The sequence below is a fragment of the Caenorhabditis remanei genome, chromosome V (assembly GCF_010183535.1).
Source record: "Caenorhabditis remanei strain PX506 chromosome V, whole genome shotgun sequence".
NCBI lineage: Eukaryota > Metazoa > Nematoda > Chromadorea > Rhabditida > Rhabditidae > Caenorhabditis > Caenorhabditis remanei.
This window is the reverse complement of record NC_071332.1, coordinates 9,313,901-9,324,544: the sequence shown is the minus strand read 5'-3', so window position 1 is coordinate 9,324,544 and position 10,644 is coordinate 9,313,901. Positions and strand designations below refer to the sequence as shown.

The 10,644-nt window shown below is 35.3% G+C and overlaps 3 protein-coding genes across 3 annotated transcripts; 2 read left to right on the top strand and 1 right to left on the bottom strand.

Moving 5' to 3' along the window:
• Positions 1-2,122: 2,122 nt before the first annotated feature.
• On the top strand, positions 2,123-7,860 carry GCK72_018473 (uncharacterized protein; the record flags this gene model as incomplete). The annotated part of the gene is made up of 23 exons (XM_053732572.1): positions 2,123-2,215; positions 2,264-2,372; positions 2,420-2,523; positions 2,595-2,699; positions 2,745-2,894; positions 2,945-3,205; positions 3,249-3,461; positions 3,556-3,774; positions 3,821-4,132; positions 4,210-4,365; positions 4,415-4,514; positions 4,560-4,799; positions 4,848-4,990; positions 5,038-5,295; positions 5,341-5,730; positions 5,778-5,853; positions 5,963-6,524; positions 6,569-6,673; positions 6,722-6,796; positions 6,847-6,996; positions 7,043-7,306; positions 7,350-7,470; positions 7,756-7,860. The coding sequence occupies 23 exons, from the start codon at positions 2,123-2,125 to the stop codon at positions 7,858-7,860; spliced, it is 4,311 nt and encodes a 1,436-aa protein (XP_053581485.1).
• Positions 7,861-8,070: 210 nt separating this feature from the next.
• Positions 8,071-9,443, top strand: GCK72_018472 (uncharacterized protein; the record flags this gene model as incomplete). Its single annotated transcript, XM_053732571.1, has 6 exons — positions 8,071-8,381; positions 8,461-8,565; positions 8,613-8,687; positions 8,733-8,855; positions 8,904-9,309; positions 9,357-9,443. The coding sequence occupies 6 exons, from the start codon at positions 8,071-8,073 to the stop codon at positions 9,441-9,443; spliced, it is 1,107 nt and encodes a 368-aa protein (XP_053581484.1).
• Positions 9,444-9,719: 276 nt separating this feature from the next.
• Positions 9,720-10,241, bottom strand: GCK72_018471 (uncharacterized protein; the record flags this gene model as incomplete). The annotated part of the gene is made up of 2 exons (XM_003114452.2): positions 9,720-9,884; positions 9,996-10,241. The coding sequence occupies 2 exons, from the start codon at positions 10,239-10,241 to the stop codon at positions 9,720-9,722; spliced, it is 411 nt and encodes a 136-aa protein (XP_003114500.2).
• Positions 10,242-10,644: the final 403 nt, after the last annotated feature.

Here is a 10,644-nt window from a genome sequence, read left to right as displayed (position 1 = left end):
GAGCTTCTGGTAGTACTTTTTTAAACTGATCAAAGATGTGTCTCCACTCATATTTCTTGAGTGACAGTGGCCTACAAAGACGTGGAAGTTTTTTCAAGTTTCTAATGATTTCATCAAGTTCCTTGTCTATAGAGCAAAACGTTTTTTCATCAAATCTGATGAATTCACAACCTTCGTTGACCTTCTTTTCTTGTGATTTCAAGAATAAACATAGCATCTCTTTTGGAATTGTTTTTTTCTGTAAATATTTCAATTTAGTTATTTGAAAGCGTGAAAAATTCTATTGTACCAATCGTGGTTCTTTGAGAATCAGTCGATTCTGAAGATACAAGAAAATATCCTGCTTATGAATGTATTTTTGACCATCTGTTCCTTCAAATGCTTCCAGATCATTCTGAAAATATGTGCACATTTTAACAACGACTACATTTCAAATACTTACGCTGTAGGGCCCCCCTCTGTCTATTTGTAAAAATTCCTCATTCTGAGGAAAATTCGAGAAAATATGAAGATTTTCTGTGAGTTCTTTCGAACTTCCATACATTCCTGAAGAAAAGTTGTAATCTATGGCAACAATATACAATCAACCAACCGAGATGGGACGCATATCTTCTCAGAATGAATCTCACGTTTTTTTCACCATCATCTTCGATTTCATCTTTCTCAAATACATTAAATTCCCTGATGTCAATGTTCTTACGGTTCTGAAAAAAAGATTTCAAGTTGAATAACTTTTTTCATTTTGAATTCTTACCAGGTGAGAAAAATAGTGCAATGCAATTTTTCCCAATGATGCAGAGGAAATACGAAGAGAATTCTTGTCAATTTCCATTCACTGAAAAATTTGGTTTTTTTAATAGAAGACTTCTGAAACAAGTGAAAAACTTCCAAATCCAAAAGGTTGAGAAAAGGCGCGAAATTTGAAAGAATGAAAAAGAACAAAAGAAAGAAAGAAGAGGGCATCGAATGTGTCGGTGTCTGGTGTGACATATGTTTCGATCGTCCCTATTTTCTATTTGTTTATTGCATCACATCGAGAATTCAATCACGATTGAGAGATACTTTTGAACGGTTTTCAATAATCATTGCTTTTTTTTCTTTTTCTTTTTTTTTTCAATTTGTGTAAGTTTAATATTTTGAAAACTAACCAATTGAATCATGAATTGATATTTTTTAAAGACCAGATAGTTGAAAGATGATTGTAAGGTTGAAATTTTCTTAAAAGCAAGACTTCAAAATCTAATTGAAATCATGAAGATCTTTTGAAAATAATAAATTGATTTGGTGAATCTCCCGTATTTCAATAGGCAGTGGGGAAAGAGAGACAATAGGCAGTACGGTAGTTGTGGGTATTATTTATGAGATGAAGACGTTGACACACTGATGATGTTTACATTACACAAAAGAAACAGAGAGATTATAGATTTCTCGTTCGCATTGGGCCACTGTTCTTCTTGAAGAAAGTAGTAACAAATGTCTTCCTTGGACCCCTCTTTCAAGATTCATAACTTTAGTCCATTCGAACCAATTCCACTCCTTCTAGAAACTTTTCGATAGTCTTGAACCATCATTCAGGGTAAGAGTAAAACGTTAAAGATGAACAGAGAGTACAGAGAAGTATTGAAAAGAGTGAGAGCGTGATAACAGGAGAGAACAGAGAACGAAAGAACACGCGGTTTTTCGAAGACAGAGAATTCAAATGTTTCTGCTGTGGGATTCGTTTCTTTCTTACTTGAAATTGTCTTAATTGGAATATTGAGTTGATATCAAATGTTTAAGGAATGTTAGGTTTATACAAACTTTAAGTAAGATAATTTCTCGAATTTTTCAAATTTTAGAAAGTAAAAAAAACCAAGAAGACCTTGGGAACGGAACTCAATATAGAATTTCACTGTCGCAGATGTTTGAGTTTCCCAGCAACAACAGCATCTTTCGAGATATTTGGTGGTGATCTACAAGAAACTGATTTTATTGAACACTTTCTCTCTTTTTTGTTATTCGAATTATTCTGTTTCACATGCATTATATTAGTGTTACCTGTGACTTCAATACCTTCATTTTATATGTATTGTAAACTACTAACAACGTTCGATTTATTAAAGTGTTTTCAGGGTTGTGCAAAATGATTGATTTTCCGAATGTCTTCCGATCAGAATATCCTCCCGTTTCTGATAATTTTCTTATGGTAATTGCAAAAAGTTATATTCTATCAAACGTGAGAATTATAAAATGCTTTGAGAATCATCAATTTTAAAACTTTCAGTTTTGGAGCGACCACTATATTGAAGTACAGCAGGCACTAATGCATAGTAATGATGAAAGAGTTGTGAAACGGCTTCAAGAACTGTTCAACAAATCGAATCATCGTCTGAGTAAGAGAATACTCTGATTTATTGAAATAATGATAACTCTATTCCAGGAATGTATGGTAGTGCCGAAGAACTTGCTCATAATCTGAAAATTTATCGAAATTTTCAAAATTCACAAAGCAGGTTCACTACGAATGCATTGGAATGTTGGAATGTAAGCTGCTTGTTATTGATAAATCGATGAACATAATTGAGATAAGATGAATGTCAATTGTTTTATTTCAGACAAAACCAATTCTCTATAGCGGGACGGACGGTAAACACTATGTGTCCAAACATGACATGTTCGTACTCATTCAAAATCTGCCATTGAAGACATCTGACTCCGAGGTGAGATTGAATGAAAGTAATAACTTATCATGTTTCTTTTTTCAGAGCTTAAATTTGGTTGGATACATTTTCTTTCTTGGATTGAAAACGCATTGGAAAGAAATACAAAATTGCAACGAATTTGTGAAGTGTGATGAATCGCTGCTCGAAAACCTTGGGAAAGACTTTCTTGATTTTTTCAACGAATTACGTGATGTGAGTAATGATTTTGAGAAACTGAAAAGTATTATAAGCTAAATTTACAGAATGAAAGCCCTGGCTACTGTTTAAAAGTAGATGCAGGAACCGTCGAAGAAGTTGTTTATCAATGGAAAAACTTGTTCGAAAACAATACTTACGAAAACGAGTACACTGGACTTCTGGTTGACAGAATATATCAGGAAGTACCAACAAAGTATCAACAAGAGGTTTGGAAGACGAGTTTTAGACTGGCAAAGGCATTACTTGAAAGTCTGAATAGAGTGATCACTGCACGTCCTTCCTGGTTTTTACCCTCTGAAGAAAAGGTGTGTTCATACATTGAAAGCTTCATTCAAACAAATTTTCCAGTTAAACCGAAAATTGAGATTGTTCGAAGACTATGGGCATAAGTTTTTACTGGTACTGGAAGTATTTAAAGTTGGTGGTATAAAGATGCTCGAAAAATTCGGAAGCAGCCGATACATATCATACTATGACGGACGTCCGGAAGTGAATGGTTTCTTCACAATCGATTTCAAAACATTCAAATCAAAACTTGGAAAAGAAATTGAGAGTCTCACAGTAAGTTTTAAAAAGTTTTAATAGTCTCCCAGATGAAATGCCATTGTTGAATGTCATAATTGAATGCAAGAATGTCTCTTATTTACAATTTCAGTTCATCAAAACTCCTGTACTTCGAGCCAAACATGCAGCAGTTCCTATCAGTTTTACCAATGTAGAACATTGTACTTTGGCAAGTGATGTTTTGTTTGAACTTCTTCGTGAACTCATACTTGGTTACAAACTATTTCAACGAACTGAAAACGAAAAGAAAGAAGGAATCATGCTGAATCGAATCTTCACAGAAATCCTAGATGAGTATTTCCATGTTCCGGTAAGTTTTAATTTGTATGAAAAATACAATAGCCGGTTTTTTTCAGGAAGTACACTTCTTCAATCAGTCGACCGTAGAAACTATCAAAAACAAATTCCAGTCTTACATTTCGAGAGTCAAAAGATCAGTGCAGAAAGATGTCAGAAATGCAAAAAAAGATGGCTTTACTGTACAAAACTTGAAGAATGAACTTGTTCATTTGGGTCTTCATTTCGAGTTTCCCGACATTGGCGGCTATGCCGAAATGGTTTACAAAAGAATTGACTCTTTAAAAACACGAGAATTTCTTAGAACTTGTGATTTGTTCGATGCGGTGGAACAATGTCAATTGATATGTATCATGAAAAAGTATGAAAAGGTTAGTGATTCTTCGAAGAGAAGCCGATTTTCTTGTTTAGTTCGGCATAATATTTGTAAGTCTTTTGATTTTTCCAGTTGGCAGTCTACATCCATAAACACAAATCATGTCATCGAGTTTGGACTCCTTGCAAGTATTGTCAGACACATAAAAACACAAAATGGAACCGTTTTATGCTGAAAGATGTACGTTTGCTGGCGCGTAAAGTCAAGAATCCAGCACACAGATCATCGGTAAGTTATAGTTCTCAATCATGGTGGTTTTTTCGAATAAAATTTGCAGCTCGATCAACAAATGGTTCTGCCGAATGGAGTCAATCTTGTGAGCAATTACGATTTGGTTTCAACTTGTAACGATGAAATTGATGAGCAGATAGAAAATGGTAAACTGCGAAAAAGATGATATTTCGATATAAAGAGTTTTTCAGGAACCGATTTCTATTTACTCGATGTGAAAGACGTGAAATCTCTTGCAACATGTAACAACTCGTACGATAAATATCTCCGTGAGAGTATGGAGTCTAGACCACAACGTAAAATTTATCTTCGAACATTCTCTGCAACTGTTTTCAAAGAAGAAGAAAATTCGCGTGTGTTTGTGGATGAAGTATTTGATATAGTTAGAGTTATCTTACAACAACAAGAAATTGATATTGAAAGTTACACCGGTACGTTTCATTTCCAATACTCATCAACTACAGGCCAAACGTTTTCAGACAAGTTTTCTAAGTACTGCGAACAATGGGAAGACAGCAACATTCTGAAATCAGATAAACAAAAAATGTTTTTTGAAACGATGAGTTTGGATGATTTAAAAGAAGTATTAGAAGACTTCAATATTGACAAGCGATTGATAACTGTAAGTTGAAATGGCCATTGTAATAATACCTATATGATATATTTCAGATAGTACCAGACATTGGATACGCCGTTTCAGTAATGTTCAAAATGCCACTGGACATGGGCGAATCTGTGTTGGCCATTCGAAGTCCTAAAATGTTTCATCTTGTGCAGGATCCAAACCAGACTATTCTCCAACTTTTTCAATCTGTCATTTGCTATTTGGATATGAGTATCGAGTGTCCTCAACATGGACGTGAGTGCAAAATTAGTCTCATGTGCGAAATTGCTATTTTTATGGAAGCAAACAACTTACATGAAACAGTATGTCGATCTAAAAAAATTGAACTATACCAAAAATGTATTCAGGGAGTTTACTATCGTAGTGATTTTGTAACGGATCAGATCAAGAATTTGCAAAATCACTGCTTTTTCAAACTTCAAACCACTCAGAAGAGAATTATGGACAAGTATTATTCTACTCATTTCAAACAACCAATCAGTTTGTATGAGTATATTCTGGACTTCCAAGCACTTAAATTCGATAGCCACGATTACGAAAAATCTGACCATGCTGATCAAATTCTTAACAACTCCTACATCACCGCCTGGAGAGCTCGATTCCTGATTCTACTCGAAATCAGTGGAAGATTTTTTCACCGAGATGATGAAAAGATAAAAGAGCATAAACATCGAATGTGGGAAGCTCTGAATTTCAAACTTCCATTTCTCGATTGGGTAGATCAAAAGGATTTGTCGGTGAGAAATAGATTCCTAGTAGTGTTCTTATTTTTCCATATTTTCAGTATGTCCTTTGGAGTGTTGACAAGTCGAAATTATCGTGGGCTGAAACGCTTTGGTTTGCTGAGCCGTGTGAAATTGGTGAGTTCTTTCATCCGTGTTTATAATTTAACCCCACTCTAATGGGAGAAAAAATTATAAAAACTTAAAAATGGACTAAAAGTTCTATAGTTTTCGAGTTTTTTTCCAGATAAACTAGATTCTCATGAGTGGCTGATTCATAATAAAAATGAACGAGAAAAACTGATCCGCCAGCGGAAGAAAGAGTCGATGGGAAGAGCTTATTATGATATGGAGAACAGATCAATCAGACTGATGCATAACATCCGTTCAACGGCAGTCACGAAAAGAATAGCAAGACAAGAAGCAGCTAGACAAGGGATGAAAGAACATTATAATGAAAATAATGTTCCGAAAGTGGAAAAGACTGAAGAAGTTGTGGAGTCCAAGACTGAATTGAAAAGTCTCAAGAAGGAAGTACCAGCGAAGAGAATAATTGAATCAACGGATCGAGCATCGTCTCCAATTGACTTCAATTGTCAACCGTGTATTGAAAATAAAGAAAAACTTCAAAAAATAAATGAAAAATTGAATCTTGAACGAAACAATATCAAGATATTGGATGAGAGAGTGATATCGAATGAGGATCAAATTCTCCAAATTAAAGAAAAATCAGAAAAAGAGAAACAAGAACAGGAGAGAAAGAAAATTGAGCTATCTGGAAAAGAGAATCTCATTAAAAATTTTGAAAAGTGAGTTGTTCTCTTTTTGTTTTTTAAATAAGAAAATCTTTCAGACAGTTGAATACACAACAAAAGGAGTTTCAAGAACTTGAGAAATTGAAAAAAGAACTGGAGAGAAGGCACGAGAACTTAAATAGATTGAAAAATCAAATAGAAATGTAAGCGTTTTATTGAAGCCTGATATAGACGTTGATCGCTTTTTACAGTCAAGAAAACAAATCCAAAGAATCAGCTTCTGAATTCCAACAACGAGAAACTAAACTGAAAAGAGAGCTCAACAGGTAGCTAATCAAAACAGTAAAATAATCATTTCATGCAATAATAATTCCAGCAAAAGACAAGCAACCAAAAATCTAAATCGAGAAATCGAGAAATTTGTTGAAGGAAATAATGCTTTTGGAGCTACTGAGTTAGAAGAGGTGTTACATCGACAACAGCAAGTGAAAATTGAAATCGCCAGGAAAAAACATGAAAATCAACAGTAAGAGAAACTATCAACTCATGTTTAATTCTAAACGTGATTACAGACTTCGTGAGAGGAACAGAGATCTCGAAAATTCAAATCACGAGAAAGAGATCATTTACCATTCTCTCTTGGAACAGTTGGAATTCTCGTCAAAACTGAATTTGAATGATCAACCATCCACATCTTCTTCTGTTCCACAACAGTCAGTACCTCATCCGGTTCATCTTTCCACAATGATGAGAAATATGTTGAAATTGTTAGAAGAGAAAAAAGCAACTCTGGTGAAAGAAGACTCTCTGAAAAAAACAGAAAATTTTGTTCATATGTAAGTTCTAACCCTCAATAAGCCATTGGTTTTCTTATTTCAGTCTGATGCTGTCTACTGACGACGAGGAAAAGAGGAATCATATTGCAAATAAATTGAAAGACTTCCAAGCAGATTTCACTGCTTACATGAACGTCTTGAATCAGAATATTGCAAGTATTCAGGTAACTTTTGTAGCTTATAAAGATCATATCTGCCAAATTTCGGGCCGGCCTGTATTTTAATTTGAATTTAATTTTCACTAAAATTTTTTCAAAACAATTTTTTCTTAATTTTTTTCAAAACCCCAAGTTCTATAATCTAAAATTTCACTAAAAACAAGAATTTCGTGAAACTTACCATTGAGCACAGAATCCCTTCAAACTCTGACGAGTAAATTTTCGGGAGCGGAGAGATTCTGATTTCGGCTCGGCCCGTTGTAACTCTGCAGATAATCATCGAGATTTCAGAATGGCAATGAAGATTCTATGGCTGAACTCCCTGAGCTACCGAATTTGGACACCTACTTGAATAATCCTGACAGAACTTTTGGAAGAAACTCACTTTCAGATTGAGAAAATACAGTTGGATCTGAAGACATTATTAATGCATTCTTACTTACTTCTGGCTATTGAATAAAATATTTCCACTTGTTTTTGAACTTTTGAAAAACATGTTCTGTATTTAAATAGCCATTACGGTTCACACCGTATTAATACTTTCCTCAGGTTTATACATTCTTTCCCTTCCAAAACTGACATCAATTGAATAAAAAGCTTTAGAAAATGAGTAGGAAAAATGCTTCGCGAAAGGACAAACGCACTCAGAAATCAGAAGAAAAACAGACAAAAGATAGTTCAACATCACCGGAAGTAGCTGGATGTGAAGATTGTTTCTATAACACTGAAAAGATGAATAACGCGAATGAAGAAATGTTACAAAATCAGAACAAGACAGTCATGTTGGAAAAGAAACTAGTGAAAAGTGATAAGAGATTAGAAGAAGCTAAGAAGAAAGAGAAGGAGCTTCTGAAAGACAAAGAGGGATTGGATGATCAGATTAAGACAAAAGATGAACATCTAAAAGTTCTAGAGAGGCGAGTTAAACATACATTCTTTCAAGAAATCATAAATGCTTTTAAACAAAACTAAACATAAATAGTGTTTTCTTTCTAGAAGATGCGCCGCTCAAAAAACCGAGTTGAAAAAGATGATACAATTGAAAAAGGAAATACAAGAAATGGAGAAGAAGGAGGCTGAAAATAGAAAGACATTGGCAGCGTAAGAAAGCGGCTACTTTTCAGTAAAATCATAATGATTCTGTTCAGGAAAAAAGATAATTCCGAGAATCTTGAACTCAATTGGAACCGGAAAAGCACTCAATTGTCTAATGAAATAAAGAGGTGAGTCTCCTTTATATATTGCAGTTTTAATTAATCTATTTTCAGTGAAAACAGTCGGATTAGTGCACTAGAGAACAATTTGGAACGACTTTTCCTCAAGAGAGATGCTATTGAAGAGTTGAAACAATTGGAGTTGGAACTCGAAAACGAGAGAGAAGAAACGAAGAGGTAGTGTAGTTTGGAAATAAAAATCTAAATTCAATGAATTGCTTTCAGACTTGTTGATGTCAAAATTGGACTCGCTGATGGAAATCAATTGATGGAAAAGACAATTCAAGAACTTAAGAATAGTATGCAGAGTGGATCCTATCCTCAGTATGCACCATTTCAATCAAAAAATCCCTCGGAAGTGCCTTCAGTCGTTGTAAGCAAGTCAGACAAGGTACCACAAGAAAGCCGTTTTAGTTCTCAACAATCGAGCTCTGGCAGTTTGCCAAGAAACCAAAGTGTTCAAGATGTCTCAGCTCCACGCAGTGCAACTGCAGTTCAATTGAAAGAAGCAAGGCCACTAGGAGCACCAGAAGAAATTGAAGACAAACAATGTCTTATTTGTTTGGAAGAAATGTTGAACCTGAATAATACGATGAAGTGTTTTAACTGCAGGCGTCGTTTTCATTCACATGTAAGTTCGGAATGAACAATTAATTGGAAATTAACGTTAATTTTCAGTGCCTTCGTCGGTGGTTCCAAGAAAAACGAACATGCCCGACATGCTACGAACTCTTCTTGGATGATGTCGAATTTCCTGGACTTTAAACGGCATTTTCCGCAAAAATGATAGCTGATATTGTTAATAGTAATTCGGTTCATTCTCAATTGAGATTGTTATTTCTGGTGGCATAAGCTTTTGTTTTTTTAAAAATGTTTTAATATGATTCTCGAGGCTTTTTTGGAAACTATTCTTTGTCGTTTGGTAAATTCGCTAAACTTTTAAATAAACTTTATAAAGAGGAGCTGATAAAATATGGGGTAGGTACTGTTACCGGGGGCAATAGAATACAATATATACTTTAAAAACATTAATGCTCGACTTTACGCCTTCTCGTAGACACGAGTGCACTTCACTCCGTTGCTGGTGCAGACGATGACGAGCTTTCCGTTCTCGATGTATCTCTCGATTCTCGAGTCTTTTCCTCCTCCTTTCCCGGTCTCAACTTGAACGAGCTTGTCTCCCTCAATGTTGAAGACGCTGGAAACCTGAAAAACGATTTCAATAGAAAAAGCTTTTGAATAGAGGACAAACATGAACGTGAGGTTAAAGTGGAACCGACTGTTTGTTTTTTATATGTGGATTAGCAAGAAACTCACGTCACGTCCATCAGCGGTCTTCTCGTCTTTAGCATTTCCAAGCTTCCAAGTGATGGTGTAATTTTTGAAAGTGGAGTTCGAATTCATGGTCCATTCGTCGCCTTTGACGGCGAACTCGAGAGTCGGCTTGGTCTTGGTGGCCACAGTTCGAACGAGATATCCCACTCCAACCTCCTTGAGGTACTCGTCGAAGTTCTCTGACGAGACGAAGTTCCACTTTCCAACGATGTCAGTTTGAATTGGCATGTCTTCTGAAAATGGAAAAAGTAAAAGAGGAAAGAGGAACAAAGTAAAAGAGGAAGAGCAAAACACATGCGAAGAAGCAAAGTTTCTTAGAACTATAGCTTAGCTACAACTCGCTCATTGAACATAGAAGCTGGGAAAGAAAAAAACTGAGAAATGCGCAGAAATGTTAAAAAAGTGGAGTGATCGGCATGGGCAGAGTTAATGAAACGATAAATAACCGCTTTGAAGAGGGAAACAGCTGATTTTTAGGAGCGCTCGATATACACTAAAAATCAGCAAAAGCCGTAAATGTTTCAAAGAACTGGAAACAGCCTAATGGGGTTCTTCACCTCCGGAAGAAACGTATTTCCCTCGATTCATTTGCCGGAAAAAACGGCTAAAAACGGAAAAAATTGTTTTTCCG